Below are 26,622 nucleotides of genomic sequence, written 5' to 3' on the forward strand. Positions count from 1 at the left end.
GAAAATACATACCCCAAGCCTTCTGAATATAGTTTAGATGTAGTCACAGCTCCATATGGAGCAACTCCAAGTCGACTCTGACAACTTTTCTTCATCTTATAAAAGTCTGAAACATGCCAGCATGTAACTCTTTCCCTATTTTAGCATAATCCTGTTTTCTGCTTGTGTAGCACACGACACATATGATTTATCTTTCTTCAAAGCATATAAGCAAACTCCTCTAATCTGCTTAACTTCCACATAAGCAGGTAGCAGAAGATCATTATGCTTTGTAGTACTACTACTACAACTACTTCTTATAACAACTTCTCTGAACTGACTGAAAAGTAGGCTTTTATCACTTAGAGTTAACGCTTTCAGAACCCTTTCCAGCAGGATTAACCCTTAACAGGAGTAACTCTAATTTGTAGCTATTAACTCTTTCGTGACCAGCACGTGTATATATGTATATAAATATAACCGTAAATGAATATGTTTGATGTAATTAAGGAATCCCTGTTTCTTTGTTCAGTGAGCGCTGTGGGATTATTTATAGCCACAAGCTATCAGCAGCTAAAAAACAGGTGAGACCTTGGTTTGACATCTACTTTCTCAGAAGCATGACATCTCAGGAGTAAAATGTCACTATTATACTGCACTGTAACGTCAGATTGGTGCCTGAATTAAAGCACCGGGTGTGGTGATTAAACCAAAATTATCCTCCATTGATTATGAAAACTAAGACAGTAACTGAGTGCAGAAACAACTAGATTTTATAAATTTTAACGATCTTGGTAAAACGCTGACAAGTGGTGCTGTAGTAGCCTCAGCAAGACGTTGTCCCGTTCGATTCTCAGCTAGAGCGTCTTCTGTGTGGAGGCATGCGTGAATGGGCGTGCCTTCATTGAAGGTTGTGCATCAGGGCTGGTAACTTGGCACGTAAAAATCCACTACCAAACATTAGCGGACCGGAGTTCTGCTGTGGCGACCCCAAACCGGGATAAGCCGAAAGACACAAGTAAAACGCTGACAACAGTTAAAAACATACTGGATATCATTTTGATAAACATTTGTGCAAGCTGTACTAAACTAATCATCATCCCTACCCCTTTTCACACTGACCACAGTGATATATTTCTTGCATTTGACCAAACCTAATAAACATATAATACTACCTTTATTGATGTCTCAAAGGATAACTATGGTGCCCTAAATGATCATCTTTTGCCAGATGGGATCATGTAGCAAGTCAACCCTTTGGTAAATCATTCAGAGTCCTCTACAACATTTTAAAAAACTATATTGATAAATTCATCCCTGTGTGGCATAAACATAGTAGAAAATTCTGCAGTAAACATAAAATGGTTAAGTCATAAAATCAACAAATTATTAACTTTCAAATTACACCCCCCCCCCCAAAAAAAAACAAAAAGCATAGAGAGTCCTCAAATTATACCGAGCCCAATGCAACAAGGCTAAGGTCAACTCTATTAAAAATAACTTGCCAAGTCCAAAGATGCAAAGCTTCATTTGATGTAAAAACTGCCTTCTGGATAGGTGATAACAGTTTCTGTCTCTCTTATGTGCAAAAAATACAGAAGAAAGAAAAGAATGTTTGGTCACCATAACACAGCTAATGGATTCAAATAACACATTAGTACGCAAATGGCCCATCTACTCTTCCAGCATGAAATATGATCCCACAGAAATTATATCTGAAATAGTTATCTCTTCCTTTGATAAGGTCAGAAACCACATAAGGATAACGGAAAGCCTAAAATGTGCAGTCCAAAGCAGCCTAACATACCGCTTGCATAGATTTTTAATATGACCTGAAAAGCTGTCTATTTCCTGATATCTGGCAGTAGGCTTCTGCATACTCAGTCCACAAGGGAGGCCCTTCCACATTCCCTAATTACACCCGTCAGCCTCACAACAATATTGTGCAATGTGATGGAGAAAATCATCATGGAACTTGTTCGTGCCAATGTGTGAAACCTCCTTCTCCTTGACCTAAGTATTTTTTTTAAAAGAGAGATCTTGTATGCGTAAAGTCATAAATTTCTCTTGAGAGAGTGACTGCCACCTTAGATGAAGATTTATCTGTCCACGCAGCTTACCACCATCTTGCTAAAGTAGCTGACATTCAGTGCATGTTTGTCATATTTTATTATGGAAATTCTGCTCATATATAAACCAAAACTTGGTGATGCAGTCCTGAAAACGGATCTGAAGAAGTCTTTAGTCACATATGAAAGAGTTCACCTTTCATAGAATGTCAGTAAAAGATAGCATGTTAGCTTGTATACCAGTATGTTTGCTTTTATCTTTCTTAGATGTCAAAACTGACTACATCATCTGGCTCCTCAAATATGTAGATGAGTGTAAAACTGGAAGCATTGTCCTTAACCCTACTGATACCACCTTTCTTCAAGTGGCATGCAACATTACATAACAATAGTTCAGTAGATTTGACCTTGGCATTCTACCATTTAGCAAAAAAATCAACTTGATAAACTACTAACGGGCAGCAACTAATACTTGACAAAATAGTTAGACCTTGAGGTCTTTTTTGATGATAACCTTTAATCTGATACCATTATAACCACTATTGTCACAGAATATTTGGAGTTGCCTATCTGATCCAATGTGAGGTCAAGAGCTGTGCCATGGAGGTAACGTCTCCTGTATAAACTATTATCAGACTATATAGAATACGCTTCTTGTTCCATGACCTACTTGCATATATGTACTCTAAATGAGTGCTTGCCTACAGAGCCTCTGATGCTGTTATGAAAAGGTTGAGCAGAAGACACAAAGCCTTAGCTTGTATCACCCATTTTCACATAGATTACATTAAAGGACCACCAAATTGTCAGTTTAATTCACTTCTTTCATTGCCCACATAAAAGCAAAAGGGAGGAATATCAGATTTGTAAGTGGCCCTCTCTCACAAGCCAGATTTGAGTATAAAATTCATAGATTGCTTAATATGATGTTATGATGTAAATCTCAGGGAACCCATTTATAACCAGGTATTGGCTGTCTTTATCTGTTCTTCTGCAGTTCTTGTGTAAATATTTCAGATAAATAACTGTCAAACTTACAAGTGTAACAGCACTGCCATCTTGTGTAAGGGACAAAAAAATCGGAGCATATGTGTCACAGCAGACAATGTCAAGTGACAGTTGTAGAACACTTAGAAGAGCAACGTTAAATTTGAGGAGAGAAATCCTAGCACTATGCCCAATTACAGTATTATGGGCCTAGATCAGGCACAACTCACAAGGCCTTCAGATTGTGTTCCTCTCACTTTTTAACTTTGATGTATATTAGCATACATGTGAGTGGATATATGATAATGAGACATGCTCAGACTTGGTATTGGGGGAATGCAGGCACTTGTACTTTGAAGCCTGGAAGCAAAATGTTCAAAACCCTTTTGGGTCTATACAGTAATAGAAATTCTCCTTAAGGCATGGAGCATCTCATCACTGTGTTTGTGCAATGTCCCGGCCACTCTATAGAGTTCAGCTCTTCTTGCTACATTTCATTTTAGATTGATTTTAGTTTCATCAAAGAGTGATAAACATTGTAAATAATATGTTGATATTACAATAAATAGTGTTTTTGAAGGCTACTGTGACAAAATATTTATACTGTGTCACTGTGATGCAATGCCATAGGATGTTATTCCTCTGATATTGTCTTTACAAATTGTTTAAGGAATCATCTTCATCTTTTATGGCTGTAGTAGGGAATTGCCAAAATATACGCATTACCTTTTTTTTTCTTTTTAGAAAGAAGCTGTAGAGATGATGGACCAAATCATTTACTGGGTACGTGAGGATGCCTCTGGTCTTGGCCGTCCAGAGATGCCTGGTGCACCACCTGTCAACACAATGGCTGTCCCCATGATGCTCCTCTGCTTGGTGGAACAACTGCAGGAAGGAAATTCAGAAATGGCTGCCAAGTACGCTGAACTAGAAGAGTGGTGTGTTGCACAGACATTGCAGCATCTACAGGTAGTTGTAGTTTTTGAAGGGGGAAGATATTGAGTTTGACACATTCACGGGGATAATGTCAAACAGCGTGTAACATAAAACGTCTGTATAATAGTTTGTGCTAGAGCTATGTGCTGTTCTAAACAGAAGAACAACACAGGTGATGATGCTATATAGGTTTTAGGACAATTGTATAAGCCAGATGGAGCATCCATCCAATAGATGCTTGGAAAGAAACAATATTCTTGCTTCAGGAAAAAAAATTGTGACATCTTAAAGGATAGCTGTTCCTGTCTGTGCTTTCGGGGCTTTGGTAATGCTTAACAAAACATGCAGCCCACCTACTGCACTTCTAGAATCACATGCTGATGAAATAACTCTTGGCTTCTAGCTACTACTTTAAAACTAAATATAATCTTAAACTTTATGGACCTTCTAGCTAAAAGTCATAAACTTTAAATACCTGTTTTTCTTACTTGCATCCTCCTTCAGGCACATCCTTTTTTAAGGGGAGGGCAGAAATGCAGGTACTCCAAACAGTAGAAATAGAACTAGGATATTTTTTGAAAGTTATTTTGTAGACTTTCAGAATCAGTTAAAGAATTAATTGAAACATTCCAAATATAGTGGGAGGATGATTTGGATAAAATACATAAATAGAACTCAACTTACCTGAATTATAAATATTTATTCTTTCTTGTGAATTTGTTTGAATTATTGCTGCCTTCATTTTTTGCTATTTAACTTTTGCCTGCTAGAAGCTCTTGATGTTCTTGACAGTGCTGTGTGACAGAGACCTTGACTGAGAGATCCTACCCCATGATGTGGAGTCTGAGAACACCTAACTGGCCGAGTCGTGGAATAATCCACGTCTATGGATGGACACCTTGCTTGGTACACAGCCCACACCACACGTCCACCACATGTGCAGATTTGCCCTCTGCCACATCCATGACTGCCACCTTTGTATGTTTGGTAAGCCCTCACTAGTATGCAAACAGAGGCTGACGTGTATGCCATGTGAGCAACCATACACCTCATGAAGATCATCATGGCATTTTCCCCATCCTTAACCACTCCCATGTACTGGTGAATTTCCTCACAAATATTCTGCAGCACTTATACCATCTCTACCTGACTCAGTGGAGATAACCTGTGCATAAACAATTTCATGACGTATTTCTGCACAAGTCTCTAGAGCCAACTGTGATTGTTTGCCTTTACCTGATACCCCTGTGGACAGGCTGCACACTGGGTAATTGAGCCTCTGCATTAGTCATGTCTCAGGAAATTCAACATGTGTACCAGAAAGAGGTTTTGAGCTACAATGGGATCTAATCCCTTTTGGTAATGTCATTTAACCATAGTGCACTATGCCTGCGTCACTAATTCCAGAGTTAGTAACTTGTCGGGTGGGGGGGATGCCACCAGTGCACTTTCTGACTGTATAACATTGTCCTCAGGTTGTGCCGCGAATATGAGAGTAATGCCATCACTGTCATCAGCTGTTATCAATGACAGGTTGTGGTGCAGCATGGCGGGTGGATGTTATTTGTTGTGGTGCCATACCTGTGAATAAATAGTAAGCGTTTCAGTATAGTTTGCCTCATTAGCCACTTGTTCGTAAATCTCTATACAAGTATCAGTACAGGTGGAAATGATGGAAACCCATACTTATCTGATATATCTGCTTGCTGTGCCAGTGTTGTCAATACAGCAGTAGCTGATGGGGAAATATTTCAAAACTGGTAAGTAGTCAACCATCTCATTAAAAGTTGGAAGACATATTGAAAAATACTGCATGGCAGCCATGATGAAGGCATGCCAGGCTGCCAGTATCCACACCACTTTGAATACCGGCAATTAAATGATCTTTTGAATCATAGCTTTCTGTTTGTAGCAACAGCAAATATTCCTCATCAACCATCAGAGTTTGAATAGTGTAATGACCACTACCTGTGGTATTACAAGCAATTGCAATGTGCTTTGCTTTAGTTCTGGAATGGGGTACCATAGAAGTTTTCCATTTGTCTTAAGTGCATCCATGAGGATATGTCTCTTGTCATGTGTTCTCTCCTGTATCTTGCTCCTTGTTTCTACAGCATCTTATGCCTGTAAATCATAAAATCAGTATTACCAGTATAATACTGCCCTGACTGAAAAGAACCAGAAGCTATGTACCACCATCCATTACTTATGTCACTCACTGCAGTATTAATCTAGCCCTTAATCAATGTACATCCTCATTGTATTGTAATTTTTTTCCTTTTTGCAGGTTTGTATTGGGAGGTGTGTTCTTTGTGTCTGATCACAGAGCACTAAAATGTGAAATGACATGGCTGAAAGACTGCAAGAGAAGTGTGATTGAAGTGTAGACATCCTATGGTTTGTGGGACAGGAACTCTGTGGCCTACAAGATTTAATTATTTTCTTTCTTAAAATTCAGTGCAGTCATTGCAAAATGGTTCTGTGCATTGCTATCGCTAGGTGCCACTCATTCTGACAAACAAGGAAAAGTGTTAACTGCAGCATATACTACCAGTTTAGTGTCACAGCAGACATCATTGTCGCCTTACAGCAGGAAGTTCTCCATTTTGATTCTCTGCAGAGACGCCTTCTATGTGGAGTCTAAATGTCCTCTTTTGTGTTTGTGTGGGTTTCTTCCAGGTGCTTCGGTTTCCTCCCGCATTCCAAAGACATGCAGTTAGGGGGATTGGACACTCTAAATTGGCCATAGTTGTAAATTTGTGTGCGAGTATGTGGTGTGGAAGTACTACCACTGCAGGGTTAGCCACCTGACAGTGGAAACCTTGGCTGTAGATGATTCACTGGTGAAGTGACACCCCGACCTCAAATGCAAAAATGGGAAAATGGGGTTGTGGATGGATGGATACTACAAATTTTACTCCCAAGATGAGTGTGATAACTTGGCAATTGCAGTAACAGACCTCTCTTACCAGTACTTTAGAAGCACTATCTGCAGTATCCTTATTGCATTAAAGTAATCTGAGTTTAATATTTGTCATATGCCCTTCATTACACTTTTCATAAACCGTTTGCTTTGACTTTGGTTTTTTGATGCTCTTTGCAGAAATGCAGTATTGAGGTGCATAAACTGGTAATGTTCATAAAGTTTCAAAATTCATTTGGTTTATAAAATTATATAACTAACTGAGGCCTGTAGTCACACTGCTGTGTGAATCGTATCAGTACACATATGTGCAACTGCAGCCAAATTTGTATGCAAGTTTACATGATCAAGAATGCAGAATGGCAGCTGTATGCATGTGCACCTATCCTATTTGTGTACGAGCTTCATTGCACTTCACATGTACTTGTACCACTTGAAAACTCAAAGCTTCTTGCAGTCACATTTAACTGGGCATTGTTCACAGCATAGTCACCTTTTTGCTTCTGACTCTGGCCATAGCATCATGTTTTATGTGAAAGCTCAGGACAGAGCCCCAAGCTGTTATGAAAGCTCAGGATAGAGCCTTGAGCTGGTGTGCTAAGGATGTGAAAATCTTCCTTTACCTTTATTACACAATGTAAAGGGAGGGGTTTCAAGCTGCAGTAAGAGGGTCATTTCATAATATAGATGTGTGTGGACAGATGTTGCAGAGGAACTTGGCAAACTTAACTGGCATACCATGTGTCAGTGAGTGATGTCACCATTGATGTGAAGACCTGCAGTGTCTGCAGCCTACTCAGCTTACCCAGTGGGTGGCAGAAGTGGGGGAGTGATGAACAGAGTCATTTGCTAAGTATTTATTTACTAATACTACAGTAATAAGCCTAGGAATGCCATAAGTATGGGTCAGTGGTGCTGAAGTAATGCCAGCTTTGCACTCTGCCCATTTAAAGTATTTAAGAATCAAAACGTAGGTCAGCCAATACAGTCACCAAATCAGTAGTGAACACAATAAAAAGCCAAACTTGTTTATTAAAGCTTGGTGCTTTCACGAAGTTGCTGCTTCTTCAGACCAGACTAAAAACAAGAATACAGGTAGTCCCTGGGTTATGGACATCCAACATGCCCACCAACCCATAGATAAGAACATTCTGCTGCAATGTCGGTATGTAGTGTGTGTGCGCGCGTAATCCTCATAAACACTGCATTTAATAACAAGATGTGTTTTGTTGACAGGAAGTAAGGAAGCATACCTCATAGGAAGTAAGGCAACATAGCTACAGTATACAATATTATATTTGATTTTTTTTTTTGTTTGGAAGTGTTTATAAAGAGTTTTATATGCAAAAAAAAAGTAAAATAAATACTAGACTGAGGCAAACATTTGACTGACATTTAATAAGAACCATATGTACATGTTTTAACTTGGATACAAATTTGACTTAGTCTAAAAAAATACAGATCTCGTCCTTAACCGGAGGACTACCGGTATGCAATCACATATGTAATAAAAATTAGCCAATCAATTCAAATAAACAATAAAATAATTAAAAAAAAATCTACCAATCATAATTACCACCTCGTTTTCATGGTGGGTTTGAAAGGAATGCCACAGTTCAGCCCAGGTAATCTATGTGCCTTGAGGGAAACTATCCATTTTAACGCAATCGATTCAATGTAGGTGCTCAAGTCACCTCTTCTAATGTTAGGGGAGACCAATTGCAAAGCTCTAAAACTAAATTTATTATGTCCAGGAAAAGATAATGCATGACTAGCCAAAGTATTGGCTGAAACACTATTGGGTATATTACCAACATGTTCAAGGATGCGTTCCCCTAAGTTGGTGTGTGGGTCTTACCCACTTAAAAAGAGTCATATGAATAACGTGGCCAAATAGACCAAATTATTACTCCTACATGTGGCTAGAAACCTTGGTGAAAAAATGCATCCAGAGTTAGGATGAATGATCTGTACATCAGAAGCAATTAAGGGATAAGCCCTACAGTTATTACATGGGAAAGTGCCTCCTCTGTTAGATAACATAGATGTAAAATTATGGGGTTCATAACAAAGCAGTCTCTTAAGAGAGAAGTTATTCCTGAACGTAAAGGAGGGCAGTTCATTAACAACAGCACTAACCCTGTCATCAGCCAGTAAGACCAGCCAGTTCTTCCTAATCACTTTACAAAACTGTTGGGTGTTGCTAGAATATGTAAAAAGATAATATAATATCCTTTGGGATATTACATATGTTATGTATAGATATATATATATTACACAGGTGTGTGTGTGTGTGTGTGATGTTTATGAAGCTCGAAATTGATGGTGTAATGATGAATGTTGTTAGTGCATATGCTCCTCAAGTTGGGTGTGCGATGGAAGAGAAAGAGAAATTTTGGAGTGAGTTGGATGAAGTTGTGGTGAGTGTACCCAAGGGTGAGAGACTAGTGATTGGAGCGGACTTTAATGGGCATGTTGGTGAAGTGAACAGAGGGGATGAGGAAGTGATGGGTAGGTATGGTGTTAGGGAGAGGAATGCAGAAGGTCAGATGATTGTGGATTTTGCGAAAAGGATGGACATGGCTGTGGTGAATACGTATTTTAAGAAGAGGGTGGAGCATAGGGTGACGTACAAGAGTGGAGGAAGATGCTCACAAGTTGATTATATACTATGTAGGAGGGCCAGTCTTAAGGAGATTGGAGACTGTAAAGTGGTGGCAGGTGAAAGTGTAGTTAAGCAGCATAGATTAGTGGTATGTAGAATGACGTTGGTGATCAAGAAGAGGAGGAGGAATGTGAAAGCTGTGCCAAGGATTAAATGGTGGAAGTTAAAAAGGGTGATTGTGAAGTGGAGTTTAGGGAAGAGTTAAGACAGGCACTGGGAGGCAGTGGAGAGTTACCGAATAGCTGGGTAACTACAGCAGAACTAGTAAGGGTGACTGCTAGAAAGGTGCTTGGTGTGACATCTGGACAGAGGAAGGAGGACAAGGAGACCTGGTGGTGGAATGAGGAAGTACAGGAGAGTATACAGAGGAAGAGGCTGGCGAAGAAGAAGTGGGATTGTCAAAGAGATGAAGAAAGTAGACATGAGTATAAGGAGATGAGGCATGGCAAAGAGAGAGGTGGCAAAAGCTAAGGATAGGGCATATGGAGAGTTGTACGAGAGATTGGACACTAAAGAGGGAGAAAAGGACCTGTACCGATTAGCTAGACAGAGGGACAGAGCTGGGAAAGATGTGCAGCATGTAAGGGTGATAAAGGATAGTGAGGGAAAGGTACTCACAAGAGAGGAGAGTGTGTTGAGTAGATGGAAAGAGTATTTTGAGAGGCTGATGAATGAAGAGAATGAGAGAGAGAGAAGGTTGGATGATGTGGGGATAGTGAATCAGGAAGTGAAACAGATTAGCAAGGAGGAAGTAAGGGCAGCTATGAAGAGGATGAAGAATGGAAAGGCTGTTGGCCCAGATGACATACCAATGGAAGCATGGAGGTGCTTAGGAGAAATGGCAGTGGAATTTCTAACTAGATTGTTTAATGAAATTTTGGAAAGTCAGAGGATGCCTGAGGAGTGGAGAAAAAGTGTTTTGGTACCTATCTTTAAGAATAAGGGTGATGTGCAGAGCTGCAGTAACTACAGAGGGATAAAACTGATTAGTCACAGCTTGAAGTTATGGGAAAGAGTAGTGGAAGCAAGGTTAAGAAGGGAGGTGATGATTAGTGATCAGCAGTATGGTTTCATGCCAGGAAAGAGCACTACAGATGCAATGTTTGCTCTGAGAGTGTTGATGGAGAAATACAGAGAAGGTCAGAAGGAGTTGCATTGCGTCTTTGTAGACTTGGAGAAAGCATATGACAGGGTGCCTAGAGAAGAGTTGTGGTATTGTATGAGGAAGTCGGGAGTGGCAGAGAAGTGCGTAAGAGTGGTACAGGATATGTACGAGGGTAGTGTGACAGTGGTGAGGACTGCAGTGGGAGTGACAGATCCGTTTAAGGTGGAGGTGGGATTACATCAAGGATCAGCTCTGAGTCCTTTCTTATTTGCAGTGGTGATGGACAGGTTGACAGATGAGATCAGACAGGAGGCCCGTGGACTATGATGTTTGCAGATGACATTGTGATCTGTAGTGAGAGTAGGAATCAGGTTGAGGAGACTCTGGAGAGGTGGAGATATGCTCTAGAGAGCAGAGGAATGAGGGTCAGCAGGGCTAAGACAGAATATATGTGTGTAAATGAGAGGGAGGGTAGAGGAATGGTGAGGATGCAGGGAGTAGAGTTGGTAAAGGTGGACGAGTTTAAGTACTTGGGATCAACAGTTCAGAGTAATGGTGAATGTGGAAGAGAGGTGAAGAAGAGAGTACAGGCAGGGTGGAATGGGTGGAGAAGAGTGTCAGGAGTGATTTGTGACAGACGGGTATCCGTAAGAGTGAAAGGGAAGGTCTACAAGAGTGTAGTGAGACCAGCTATGTTATATGGGTTGGAGACAGTGGCATTGACAAAAAGGCAGGAGTCAGAGCTGGATGTGGCAGAGTTAAAGATGTTAAGATTTGCAATCGGTGTGACTAGGATGGATAGGATTAGGAATCGATATATTAGAGGGTCAGCTCATGTTGGACAGTTTGGAGACAAAGCAAGAGGCGAGATTGCGTTGGTTTGGACATGTGCTGAGGAGGGATGATGGGTATATTGGGAAAAAGATGCTAAGGATGGAGCTGCCAGGTAAGAGGAATAGAGGAAGGCCTAAGATAAGGTTTATGGACGTGGTGAGAGAGGACATGCAGGCGGTTGGTGTGACAGAGCAAGATGCAGAGGATAGGAAGAAATGGAAAGAGATGATCCGCTGTGGCGACCCCTAACGGGAAAAGCCGAAAGAGAATGATGATGAGTGTGTGTGTGTATTATTTATATATATATATATATATATATATATATATATATATATATATATATATATATATATATACATATATATATATATTTTTTTTTTTTTGTTGACAAAAGTAGAGCACTGATCCACAGTCAAAGATAAAATACTTACAATACAGAATAGAAAAAATGGCTCTTGATTGCAACAATTGCAACAGAACTGCTATAAAATACATAATGATTATGGATTGGTTAATTAAAGCATTGGTGTGGAGTATTAATGGCATTAGTCTGGATCTGGTCTTCAGGAGAAATATCTGGGACCAAATTATCTATGTAAAATATACCCTAAAAGGTTACATTACCCTGATGTGTGTATCCCCAGCAAGTTCTAGAAAAAAGGGGATGATCATTTACACTGCAAATATCCAAAAAATGGCCATTATAAGCAAGTAGCTGCAAACTTTCTCTTGGTTAGAATAACGCTGCAGGCAGTGTTAACTATGATGTCACTTGACAGAAGAACAAAACCAGAACAAGAGCCACATACCAATTGCATCTAATACTGCTAATTTTTCTTATCCCAAGCATATTCTTTTCCTAAAAATGGGTATGGTTTATAATTGGTTATAAAAGTATAGGAAACAGCTGGGTAATGTAATTTAATAAAATAAAAACCACAGTAATATTCAAAGTCAGTTAAATAAATAATGGGACCAAGCCTTACTCCTGTGTAAGGCCTATATGTAAAGCAGGCTAACACAGGGGTAAGTCACTTACACCAAGAGCAAATGTTTTGAAATTGGGTCCAGGGTCTTGATTTAAAAAAAAAATTAATACTGCTGTATCATTTAAACCCGGAGAGAAATTTAACCCAAGGACTAATTGTCAGTAGTTATTTTTCTTGTCGAAAGATTTGCCTATATCCCTAGAATGCACTTGTACCTGTCCAGAGGTTCTTTATGAGCTCACATCTTGTTTGCAAACAGATGGTGCATATTGCCTACTTACATTTTCTATTAAATATTTCATATCCTTTGTGGACTTTCTAAGTAACTGTGTGATGAGTTCACTTAATGTATTGTGTATATAACTGAATTATTGTGCATAGGTTCATAGGTGACTACTAGGCTAATGGCACAAGAGCCTTTACAAGCCTAGCTAATACTACCAGGGTATGACCATATATCTTAATACCCTATCCCATGTTTGGGGAATTATCAGTGTAGTGAGTCTTTGGGTGTTAAGAGCCCTGAGTCATTTTACAGACTGGCTCTGTCCATAAGGGACATGGACAGTACCTTAGGAGTGAATTTACGGTTCCCCATCCATTTGTTTAAATTATTTTTGAAGAAAGTGAGGGATGGGCTTTGTTTTACAAAGATGGAAAGTTTATTCCATAGACGAGGTAGCATCCAGCAAGTTTTGTTAGAATCACAAATAAGGTTCAGGTCCATGGAGCACATAACCTATGTATAATTTTTCTTGCAAAATGTAACCTTTTCATCGGGGCTGGATTAGAAAATGCCTTATAGTTCAGGAATAAGTCGCCTCTTAATAAACTATATAAGATGTAGTAAAGGGATAGGGCCTTAGTCGGTCTGCATAAGACATGTCTTACACTTCACTTTTTTTTATGAGAAACCTGAGGCTGCTCCAGTTGATGCAAGTACCTGGTTAGCTATATGCATAAGGGTGCATTGTGGGTACATTGTACTCTGTTATGGACCTGATGAGGGCCAAATACATTGGCCCTATTATTTCCTTTGATCTTGAAGCCATGCCTTTGCATACAAGTTGAGCCACAGAGATTGATTTCCTCACTACCATAGTTACCTGGCTGTCAGTTTAGGTTACTATCTATCTGTGTTCGTGGGTCCCTCACCACTAGGCCTACTTTTAGGTGTGTGCTATCTATAGTATAATTTGCAAGGATATCTGATTAACCAAAGGGTATGATTATGCAATTAATTTGTTATTTTAACATTTAGTCTCAGACCATGGTTTTGGAACCAGTTGTAATTTTTAGGCTTGTTTGTAGGATGTCAACATCATTTGTGGATTCAGTGATTGTTCACAGATTATATACATGGGTGAACTTGTGAGCCAGAGGCTTACAACATTGACCTCCACTTCAGAGAAGTATATGCCAAACAGGAGGGGTCCCAACACTAAGCCCTGAGGGACACCGCTAGTAACAGTTTTTTATTGAAAGTGTATTTGCTTATCTGGACAACGTGTCCTTTCAGTGAGCCAGTGTGCTATCCATCTGATGATGTAGGGGTTTATGCCCAACTCAGTAAGTTTATCAAAGATCCTCGATTGGGGAATTGTCAACATCTTCGACCAGGTCTAGATGAGCAATGTGTACTATTTTACTGTCCTCCACATTTCTGATAAGGTCCATGATAATCCTCTCCATGGCCTTGCAGATAAAATTGGTCAAGCTTATGAATCTGTTGTTCCCTAGGTCAGTTGAGGGGTCCCCCTTTGTGCAGAGGGACAACTGTTACAGTCCTCCATTCCTCTGGGCCAAAGCTCATCTGGAGGCTATAGTTAAAGAGGGTATCTAGCAGCCCTGAATGATTCTGTTTTAAGCTATTTAAGAAGCATCCTGGAATGTTGGGACCCATGCAGGTTGTGTTTTTTGGCTTAAATGAGTGCAGTAAGGACCAATTCCTGGGAAGGATTAGTAGTGGGATGGTTTCAGGTATTTCTTTGGGTGTGATAGGGGGTGATAGGGGAGAGAATTTTGAACCGAACCGAACTCATCTGCCATCAGATTTGCTATAGTTTCAGGCTGGGTGTAAATGTTGCTGTTCATAATTAGCTTGGCACATTGATGAGCATTTCCCCTGAGGTTAAGAACATAACTTAAAAAAAAAAGTCTTATGGTTATCTTTTTCCTTGAAGGCTATCTTGCCCTCTGTGTTTGCTTTGGCAGATTTGACCAGCTGTCTAATCTGTTTTTTAGACTGGTAAGTGTCTTTTTCCACTGTTGTCTGTTTATGCTAGGGGTCCACCACGGTTGTTTAATTTTGCCAGTAATCATAGGTTGGACTCCTCTATGCAGCTATGAATGTGGGGTCTGTGTTCAGCTATCGAAAGCATAAACCCTTGAATGGCTAAATATCTTATGTGAAACATTGTTACAGAACATTACCGAACATGGAATAACTGGGAAAAAAAATTCATCAAATGGCCATATGGCCAACATCACGAACACAACTAACCAAGGTCCCTAAATATGAGGGGCTGTACATACCACACCCCCCAGCTACATATACAATACCAAGATTGCACCACAGTGGGGAAGAGGGCAAATTTAAAAAGCTTTCTTCACTTACCTTATGAATTGCGTTACTTCCTGGTTGTTGGCTAACTATGGCCATTCAATGAATTTTTTTGCAGTTACTCATGTTTGGTAATGTTCTGTAACTGTTTTCCATACGATATTTAGACGTTTAAGGGTTTATGTTTTTAAAAGCCAAACACAGAACCATGAATGTGGTTGTACAGTGCTTTTGTGTACAGCACAGCGTAGGCCTCTGTGTCATCTGGGTTCAGAGGGGCTTGGAAGTTTAATAAGCTGTCACCTAGTTTAAGGTAATTGGCCTTAGCAAAGTTTTTAACAGGTTTGTTGTCTGGTGGGGGTTCTAGGTTGGTTTTAATACTAAAGGAGATCATTTTGTGGTCAGATCTTAATAGGGAGGAGTTAATGCATGGGAGGCAGCAGCATTCCCCCATGTTTGTGAGTACTAAGTCTGAGATATCTGTACCTCTAGTTGGGGAACTAACTAGCTGCTCCAGGGTGTTTGCATTGACAATGTCCAAAAACATGCGTCTCCCAGTTTATGGAGTGGTAGTTGAAGTCACCCATAAGTATGGTATTAGGCTGAATGTTAAGAGATTCCAGTAGGTTTAAGTATGAGGTGTGGTTTCCCAGACTTATGTTAGAGGACCTGTAGGTAGCAAGGATATGATAGGGTGTCGCACCTATGGTTAGTTGGTCATGGAACAACTAAAGCGAGTCATGATGTTGGACTCAGTGTAGCAGTGTACATGTCCTTTATGAGCACTGAAACACCTTCTCCCTTGTTTTATCCTGAGCTGTGGGGGATCTAAATATATGAAAGGCATTATAGCCTATAGCAGCCAGGGTGCTCTCCATGGTTCTGAACTATACGTTTCAGTGATTGCACATGCGTCTGCATTTTACAGGGTGAGAAGTGCTTCCAAGGAGTGCATTTTTTTATTTAAACAAACTCCTAGTGTTGAGCACTTTAGGTGATCAAGAGTGATTTTTATGTTGGAGGATTTAACAGCTTGGCACAGCTTAAAAAAGGCACTATGGGGGTAAAGTTTTTACCAATATCCGGAAGCCTAGTGGTGACAAGTGCAAAGTATCATGATTTGTCGATAGTCTCACCAAGCTGACATTGGATCCCCTTGTGACACCAGAAACTAAGCCAATTGATGAAGTTGGTCATTTTTTGCTGGTACTGTGACATCATCATTGGTGAAGGTAGAATTCTAGTCAAAGCTAGATGCATACTCACCTGGGACACGTATTCAGAGAGCTGCATCTTGTCTCCCTTTTATGTAGTGCAGTGAGATGTCTTAGTTCATTTACACCCAATGGACTGTGACCGTGTCGTAGTGGAACTTGTGGCTTAAAGTCCTAAGATCATACATGATCTGGGGGATTCTGGCTCCGGACACAGCTTACTGTGATCTTCCCCTTGCTTAGCCTGATAAGGGGGACATCGGTAAGTGTTACAATGGAATCCCCAATAAATAGAATGTTTGTCTGTATGGTGTATTGCCTTATGGGCTTGGAAGTGGGTCTGCTATGATTTTCAGAGTTGTGTGTTGTGAGAGGTGCTGTCTTTTTTGTTGACTGTGGACAGGGCCACCGAGAGATGCTTTTAGGAGTTCTTGGAAGTTTGAGTAGATTACTTGTGAGTCTATCCACACAAGTGGATGTATGTGTTTGTTCCTTTGTGTTAGTAGTGAGTGTTTCTTTGTATGTATGTGAGAGCTTTGCCTCCAAATTGTGTATCTACATCTCTCACACACTGTATTTGCCTGTTCTAAAATTAAATGGTTGTCAGTGAACATGAGGCAGTTATTATACTGCCTCAGGATGCCCATATCTACCAGGCCAGAAACAGAGATGACAAGGAAGTGCATATCCATTATACCAGATCCTTAGTAGATGGCAAGGAGAATCACTTAAAGGTCTAAGTGAGAGTGTTTAGTAGTAGTGTACGATAGGATGACTGCAGTGTTGCTGCCCTCTACAAAAACTGGCAGCTCTTCGAGCAACTATGAACGGTGGGAGACTATGGACAGCGTTTCCTATAGAAGATTTTAAAACTGGAGAGGTTTGCGCATATACAGGGCATGGATAACTGCATTGCACAATACACAAACACAAGGCTTTTGTACCAGCAGGATGGAAGACTTTTACACAGTTAAGGCCTATCAGAATAAACATACAATAAGCCTTCCACTAGTAGTTCCCAGTTAAAGCTGAATTAGCCCTCTGCTCCCACCAGAGTGCAGAATTAAAACCCTCTTAATGGAAAAAAAACTATTTTTGAGCTCAATTGCAGTGACATATGCTGTAGAACTAAAGGCAAAACTCCTGCAGTATCAGTAATCCATGGAAATAAGTTCACAAACACTGAGAAATGTTCCCAAATCCAGAAAAATGTGTGCATGTGTAGGAAGACTTCTACAAATACAGAAAAACTTTGCAAAACCTAGAAATATTTTGGCAAACTCGGAACATCTTTTACAGTACCAGAAGAGGTTAGGAAATATCAGAATACTGTTGAAACGACATAAGAGCAGTACAGTAACAAATAGATGGAGGTTCTTGACAAGTGCAGGCTGAAAAGCAGTGATAAATTCAAATAAATCAATAAATGCAGCACAGAACTGTTAAATAGCACTGAGATGGTTAGAGCAAGTGCAAAAAAAAATGCTCATCTCAGCTTTGTAGGTCCATAAATCAGTTGTGTCCTAATTATGTTAAGATCTGCTGTAGTGGTAACTTTGTACTATATGAGGATTTTAAGCCCCCTCGGGATATTCCCTGAAAATAGGCCATGTAATCATTGGAATTACCTAGTTAGCAGGTTTTGTATAAATTCTCATGAGAGAAAAGGAAACAGGATAAGTATCAGTAATCACCTGCTCAGTTAGGGTAGTACAGTGTATTACAACAGTCTATATGATTTGGATACAAAGGGCAAAACTCTGGAGGCTAAAGTCATTCATTTGTAAATCTTGCATTAGCTGCATGTAGTTGATGCTCACTGATTGGTATTATTTGGAAAGTTTTTTTTTCCTAATCCCTTAATTTGATATCAGCAGTTCTAAATTAAGTCCACTGTGACATTTTGTTTTTGTGGAATTAAGTCTTTATTATCTTGGTAAGTCCATTGGGGCATTTGATGGTATTTGGCTGCTAGGCTAGAGCTCCTCCAATTTTTTTAAGAAATTATTATTTTCAAAATATATATTTTTTTTGTTGTTCTATTTAATGATAAAAGCTGAATTTTGCACAGCTCACTTTAGCACCGTGATGATGCTACAAGCACTATGTGCATGCACATGATATGATTATTATTAAAAAAAAATCTGCATATGTTGTTGCTGGGCTGTTTTGTTCTTCAGCCTTGCCAATACCGAGTGTCCGATATTGCTGTTCAGTCTTTTAACCCTTGTCTAACCTCTCCCTTCTGTAATCTATATAACAGAGCAAAACACTTGTTATGGGAATCAGTTAAACTTTGAGACTTAGGAGCTGGTTTAGAATGTGATTGGTTTGGGTGAGTCACTGTCTGACTTGTGTTGATGAGTAACATTTGTCTGTTCACTTTACAGGATACAAGTAAAGAAGGGGATAGATGTGATAGATTGAGAAAGTTAGAGAGGAGTCTTTGAATGGTTTAGAAAAAAATATTTTATGTCTCAACAATCATTGACTATACTGGCATTCGGTATCAATTTTATTCTGAGCTTCAAATCACATTCCACATTTAACTATAGCAGTACATTTAAAAGTTTTACTGTAGTTTGCTGAGATGTCCAAGTTTCAGTCCTTTAAGTACGAGTACTGTCCATACTCGTAGCCAGGAATGCAGTAAGATATTGGTGTTGTGTGTGTTGCATGATGCTAACATTGGTGCAACTTTTTCTCCTTTTGAGAAAAATCTTTTTCTGCTGGTGTAAAATAGGTTCATGGGTGTATACTAGGCTAACAACCACTGGGGCTTTTATAGGCCTAGCCAAACATCCCTTTTGCTTCTCACAAGTTTGTCTTACAGCTTATTTTAAGGGGGTTATGTAAACTAGGGTAAGATTATAGGCTGCCTCTGTCCATTAGAGACATAGGTGCTGGACCTGAGGTATATTTTCAATTTCCCAATCTACTGGGTTAGGGAAGAGCTCTTTGTCACATAGATGAGAAGCCTGTTCCAGAAAAGGGGAATTCTGTGACACATGCCTGTCCATCCAGTGTGTCCTATTTATGTCACAAGCAAAGTTTAAATCCCTAGATCAAGTAATTCTGATGCAGTTCATTTTGTGGATATCCAAAAGGTCCATCAGAGTGGGATTCAGAGATTCCTTATATGCCAGGCCTCTCAACATTCTTTAGGAAACAGAATGTAGAGATAGGGCTTTGAGGTGATCTGCACATGACATGCTGTTTATGCACTGCATTCTTTTTATGAGGAAACTCCAGTTGCTGCATGTGCCTGGTCATGTACACACAAAAGGAGCATTGTACATGGTAATTTGCCTGATGAGAGCCAAATACAGTGGAATAATGAACTCCCTAGATCTAGATGCCATGCCCTTGCTAATAGGTTGAGCAACATAGCATGATTTCCTTGCTACTTTAGACACATGTTGGTTGGAAGCCAGGTTACTATCCACATGTGTACCCCAATCCTTGACTACTGGTTCAAATCTTAGGAGTGTCCTTTCAATTAGGTAATTTCCTAGGGTGGCTGACTTCCCAAAGGGTACTACTACACATTTCTTAGCATTGAGTTTTAATCTGTGGCTTTGGCACCAGTCATTTGTCTGTGTCTGTGATTACGGTAGGGAGTTAATGTCTTGGGAGGATTCTGACTGCTCTTTGTTTGCAATTATCTGCAAACTAGTTCCTTGACATTGGTCTTGATTTAGAGAAATAGATGCCAAAATGGAGCGGACCCAGCATAGAGCCCTGAGGGAATCCACTACTTACCAGCATCTTTATGGAGGTGGTCTCGCTTATCCTAACTTCCTCGATCCTATTGGAGAGCCAGCTAGCTACTGGTGCACAACATAGGGGTTTATCCCAGTTTATTATAAGATAATTGAACTCCACCATGACTGTGGTATTGACTTGAATAGTGGGAGTCTCCAATAAGTCCACTTATGAGTTTGGTTCCTTGGATTACAGAGGGTGAGCTATAGCTTGCAAATATATGATATAGGACTTTGCCTATTGATATCTGGACATGGAGGAGCTAAAGAGCTTCATTCTGTTTGACTAGTCTTGAGGTACGTTTATTGTTAAAATAGATTGAGACACCTCCACCTTTGGTCCCACCCTGCACTGCAGCTGGCTTGAATGTGTGGAAGGCATTGTAGCCCTGCTCTCTCCATGATTTTAAACAATGTCTCAGTAATTGCATAGATGTCCACATTCTCCAAGGTGAGGAGAGCCTGGAGGGAGTTAAGTTTCTTATTTTGACTCCTCACACTGAGCAGTAACACCTTTAAATTCCCTTGGGCAGATTTTACTATGTTTGAAGTTTTATCAGGCACTGGGGTGGAAAATATTTTGGCCAATGTTAAAAGTCCCAGAGCAGGTAGGTGCAGACCATCCTTGGTAAAGTGATGAGGTCCGTTTACCACAGCCACCCATGCTGATAAATATTGTAACCCCTTGGAATGACACCAGGAACTAAGCCAATTATTGAAGTCTGTCATCTTTTGTTCATATTGTAGCATTATCCTTGGTGAAGGTAGAAGAAAGCTTAATGCTGGGCCATACAAGCATGGGACACAAGTCGAGAGCTCCTTAATGTCTCACTTCATGTAGTCCAAGAAAGTATGTCTCTGGTCATTTACAACCACATAGACTATGACTGAGACATACTGGTACTTGTGGTCTAATGACTTGAGTAAGTAGGTGATTTGGTGGAACCTGACCCCTGTTATTTAAATGACTGTGATTTTCTTCTTATTCAGCCTGGTGAGCAGGATATCTGTGTGTCTCACAATGTAGTCTCTTTTGATTAAAATATTGAATAGTGTGTTGTCCTGTCTTATGGGCTTTGTAGTTGAGTTTCCAAAGGGTGTGGCTACATGTGTTAATTAGGTGCTGTTTTGGTGGCGTGCTTTTGGGGTTGCTGAGGATTTGTTTTGTAGAACAAATGTCCAAAGTCTTTAGGGTTTAGGAAGGTTGCTTTTACGTGCCTCGGCATATGACAGTCTGTGTTAAGTAGGGTACTGTGTGTAGTGGTTGTAATGCTTACATTACCACCAACCTGATTGTTATTTTGAGTGCTTCTGTACGAGAGCCTCGCCTCCAATGACATTGTGTAATTACATCTCTCATGATTTCTCAACAGATTAGTTGGTTGTCAGTGAACATAAGGCAAATCCTACATTGTCTCAGGATACCCATGTCGACCAAGCTACCGGATGTGAAACTGGAAAAGTGCCCATCCATAGGGACAGGTCTTTTTTAGGTAAACTACAAAGGGGTAGTACAGCAGGCTGACTTGGGGACTGTGAGCATAGAAACTACAACTAGGCTATGTATGACTGAAGCTGTGTGGCATTGCTCCTCCACATGCAAACACGTCACTCTTTGTGCAACCGAGTAATAGGTAAAGTTACAGAGGAAGTTTTATAGGGAAAATTTAGTTTCTAAGTACCTACATATATACAAGGCACTGCTAATCACCACTGTGTGGTGAGCAGTAGAATTTATAAGCTCAAACGTGACTAAACCAGCTAAAAATCTCTGTGGCCAATGAAATGATCTAATTTTAAGGCTCCTGTGTGTTACCCAATTTGGACAGACTTGGCTACCATTTTATTGCCACTAGAATTGCAGTCCCAGTATTCTTAATGTAAAAACGCACTTTAGTCAAAAATGAGAAGGTACCAGAAGCAAATCAAACAACTAGCTACAACAAGTAATTACAAGGTGATTCTACAACAGACAAGCCAACAATGAGGACCACACACTTAAGTGTGCTTTGAAATGGCCTTAAACAGCAGCTAGACTGAGAAAAACAAATGCATGTTACAGTGTTGAAATGCAGAAAAATGCAATGCTACAGTCTTCTTAAATGTAAAATCACACTTTAGTTAGCCAAAAGAGAAAAAGTACCAGAAACAAATCAAACAACTAGTTACAACAAGTAATTTAAGCCTACCTTTGTGCATCTTAACTCAGACAGAGTAGGCTATATTTTCTGCTGCCATTAGAATTGCATTCTCAGTCTTCTTAATGTTAAAACACATTTTAGGTAGCCAAAAGGGAAGATACCAGAAACAAATCAAACTAGCTACGGGTAATTACAGACAAGCCACCAATTTGGAACACACATTTTAAGGCAATTTCAAAGCACACTAATAGTCTACGAAGAGGGCCTTTGCAGTTTCATCTGTCAGTGTCCATTAAGATGAGCAGAGGCGGTAAGACTGGGAGGAACTTCTACAGCCAGGTATAGAGAAGATGGTACTGGGAGGATCTTCCAAGGAAAATGTGCTGCATTTATACCTGTAGATGTACAGTACAGGTGGGCAGGTCAAAAGCCTCCAAGTTTAAAAGCACTACAGGAAAAGGATGCACGGAGAACAACTTATTTACACGGTACAATAAGTGCAATATTTTAAATGCACTTTACATGCTTTGTTTCCAAGCTTCCAAGAGCCCTAAAACTAAGATGCCTGACTGCTCATATAATGTAAAATACCAGGGAGATGGGTTTAATTACTGCAAGCTCTAGTTACATCTCACACAGCTGGCCAAAGGTGGCTTTTAGTTAAACAAGTGACTAAACTTAGATGAGTAATGCTGGTAATCCATTTAAAAAAATAAAAATAGATACTACAAAACCCATATCAATTTATATCTGTAGCTTCTGATTCGGAAAAGAGATAGTAATAATGCAATAAAACGTGAGCCCACACAGCCCTGATTTTAAAACACCTAGACACAGCATGAAAACCACTTGAAAAGTACTGCAGAGTGCAGACTATAAGACGTAGCAACTATAAAAATTCCTTCAATTAATAGATTTAACTTCAGATTTGGAACAAGCTCAAACCAGAACCACACAAAACTGATTTAAATGGTAAGATAAGTGCTGCATTTTAAATATAGTTTAAATGCACTTCCATGACTACAAAATGTAGTCCAGATGTTTTTCCAAGCTTCAAAGAGTCTCAAAACTAAGAAGAATAAAGTATAAAATATGTATACTGTCAAATAAACTGCTGATTTTTACTACTGTTGTTACTTAGGTTCTGTAGTTTGATGTGTACCTACTAACACAAAGAAAGATTTAGTGGACACACAGAAAGACCTGCTTGTTGGTCAATTGCTTGATGACACTGAGCTAAGATATGCCTAGATGTCAATAAGTTGTGAATTATTTAAAGTAAAATAATGTATTGTGCTCACTGCTTCATTCACAATATGCAGTACCTTACTGATCTTAAAATATATGATGAAAAAGGGGTAATGTGGGCAACACATGCGTCATGACCCACCTTTCTAGTGGTTAACTGTGTTGCATGTAAGTAATTTTAGAAGCCTTTAAAAGTTTAACATAAGCTATCAAAAAGGAATATTACAGAGCATTTCTGCTGCTCCTTTTGGCTTTATCTACAGTATGCCATGGAGGTTGTGCTTGTAACTACCTGTGCTTGTAGTCAACTCTGCAAGTAGGCTTGTAGGAGTGAAGAAAGCCTATGCACAATAATTAATACCTAAAGCAGTGTCTCACAAAGTAATTTTGATTGCGCCACTTCTATTGGAAAAGTAGCAGCATGGCTACATCACATGGCATGGCTCTGGCTTTTCTCCTTTAAAGAAAATCTATGTCAGGCTATTCTAGGTGTTACCTCTTAGAGTAAGTTTTTCTTTGGTCAGGTGCTTCAAGATTATATCAAGACCCAAAGATGAAGAAACAAGACGGTGACTGGTTTGGAAGAGTCTTTGTGACATGCCCAGAAACATTTTGGTCTTCCTCCAGGTTAGTCTAGCACCAGAGACTGAGGCCTTCTCACAGACCGAAAACAGTAGCCACATATTGAGTAGTCTTGCTTCCTGCTGGCTTCCTACTAAGACTCTTCACAGAGGGCTCCAAAATTAGTCATGACTAACCCATAGGACTTTGGACATAGGAGGTGGCTTTGCTAAGTTTGGCCTGGCAGTGGACACTCCACAGTTGTGGATAAGTTAAAATGTCATGTCTTGAAGCATTTAGATCCCCCTCCCCCCATGCACTCATACACACCACTTCCATAAGTGGTCATTTGGTCTCTAAGAAGCTTATTGAACAGTCCCAGATGCTGGTCTTCAAAGGGAACATAACGTTTGTTCTTCCTTTACACAAAGGAAAGGATTTTATTCCCATCTCTTCTTCATCCCACTGGACATGGGGATCATATTGATCTCTGGATTTCTGAGGTTTTAATAGGCGCAGCAGGTTCTCCATGTTCTAGATGGTGACACTTCAGGTAGGGAGACATGCCCCTTCTGCCCAAAGACTTTAAAGCTATCACTGGATATGGTGGATGCTGTTTGCAGATTGGGGTGTGGAAACATAACAGGAAATCTCTGTGGATTGCTCTAAATGATTTTAATTTTCAGTACAACATTCTGCCACAGTTGTCATAATGGTTAAGGTCTTTGTCTGCCATGCACAAAGCGTAAGGTTCAATCCTGACCTCTGACCAATGTCTTTGTGAAGTTTGCATGTTTTCCTTATGTCTCTGTGGGATTCCTCCCACATCTGAAAAACATGCTGGGTGTTTCCACCTCAAACTCTTCCAAAATTGAATGGAATTGTGTACAGCAGTACAGACTCTAGGTGGTTATTTTGGGGAAGAAGTGTATTAGACCAACTACTTTAGACATCAGTTATGATCTGTAGTATCCTCTACATGTGAGGAGACTCATCACAGAGTGCATGCCATGCCAGAGCTAGCCACTTGATAGTGTAAAAGAATTTGTTCCAGGTGATTTTGTTATGTTGACAAAGTTTCTCCTTTAGGCCTATCATCTGGTAAGCCTTATATGTTTCCTCCAAGCATGGCTGGCTCCTGGTTGATTCCATCATTGCAAACACCTGGGGTCACCATAATCTGGGGGATGTCTTCACTGGTCTCCTTACATCAGATTACCATGCTAGAGGTCAGAGATGAATACTTGGCAGTGCTGGTCATCCCTGCCTATAGCAAGGGCTGGGAAGTCATGGCTTTGTTGTCCTATGTGATTAGGCAGAGGTTGCTTGAGATTTATGCCATTCTGTTCCTCGTGGGACTCAGGTTTGAAAGTTTTGACCGTCTTCTTGGATAAGGTTCTACTGGTTACTTAATCATCACACTCTCAAGTCTTTTCCTGGTATTGGACCCCTCCCAGTAGACTCGGAAGTGGTGGACTGTTCTGCCGCTATCACTGGACATTTTCTCTCTTTACAACTGAGCTTATTGTAGGTTTTCAAAATGGATGCTTCACTAATGTGTTGGGGAACCCACTTGGGGCCTCCTTGATGCAGGCAGAGCCCTGAGAGTGAGGGCATTGCACGTAGACCTGGCCAAGTTAAGTGCAGTGTTCTGATGCTTTAAGATCTAGCCCTGGTGCAGATATCAGACTTTCACATGCTCAGTTTAGATAGCCATGCAATGATGTGGAATTTAAATTTGCCAAACCAGGCACCTTTCTACAACCTATAAGGAAGGGTAGTGTGGATCTGGCAATGAGCATCAAATCTGTGCATCATCCTTGCAGTCATCCCTATCCCAGGGGAAGTAGGTCTGACTATAGAATCTCTCAGCTGCAGTTCCAGTCCTATCCTGGAACTGATGACAAGAGAAACCTGGCTGGTGAAGTTCTGCTGGATATGTGGCTGTACATGTTCAGTTCAGTTAGCAGGCCAAGTTTTGCTGAATGCCTTCTCATTTCATTGAGTATTAACATATTTCCACCTTTCCCTCTTGTTTTCAGACCTTCAGACCAAATGTAAAAACGAAAAAAAAAGACTACTTCCTTCTCCTTGATGGCTGACAAAGGGTGTGGCAGTAGAGTAGCTAGGGTGGGGCAAGAGGGGCAAGTAGCCCAGGTGCAAAGTGTAGGGGGCACTACCAGCCAATCCCAGTCTTTCATTAATGCAATACCAGCTTTTAAAAGCCTGTATTGGTATTGCATTTCCAGTCAATGCTGGGCACTGTAGCACTCCATGTGAGGTCTAAACTGTAGCAACTGCTTGCTACATTTGTAGCAAACTGTTTGCTACTGTTTAAAAGAAATTAGTTGAGGGTAGGTTGGGGGCAAGGCACAGAAACAAGACCTGAATGGGTGGGGCAGGAGGGAGGGGAGGGAGGCGGGTATGTCATGTGTTTGGCTACCTGGTTGGTGTGCCAGTTGAAGGAATGTCCGTTTTTTAAATAGAAGAGCTGAGGGGGGGCATAGGTCACACTAGCCAATACCAGAGTCTCAAAAGTGTGACCCAGTAGAAGATAGGGGGAGCCAAGTTATTTGGGGGTGATGACTGGCTCCAACTTTGGCCTTTTGTTGCCTGTTTTTATGTCTTCATCCTGCCTGACATT

General features: G+C 40.2%; 1 protein-coding gene across 3 annotated transcripts in view; it reads left to right on the forward strand.

Annotated features, from left to right (window-relative positions):
- Nucleotides 1–26,622, forward strand: part of LOC122808893 (renin binding protein) — a 1,087,318-nt gene that overhangs the window by 920,034 nt on the left and 140,662 nt on the right. For all 3 annotated transcript variants that reach the window (XM_044080005.1, XM_044080006.1, XM_044080004.1), the window contains one exon: nucleotides 3,780–4,004. In XM_044080005.1, coding sequence (XP_043935940.1) covers nucleotides 3,780–4,004 — 225 coding nt within the window. The remainder of the gene's footprint in view (nucleotides 1–3,779; nucleotides 4,005–26,622) is intronic.

The sequence above is a fragment of the Protopterus annectens genome, chromosome 8.part0 (genome assembly GCF_019279795.1).
Source record: "Protopterus annectens isolate FY-2018-M chromosome 8.part0, PAN1.0, whole genome shotgun sequence".
Taxonomy (NCBI): Eukaryota; Metazoa; Chordata; order Ceratodontiformes; family Protopteridae; genus Protopterus; species Protopterus annectens.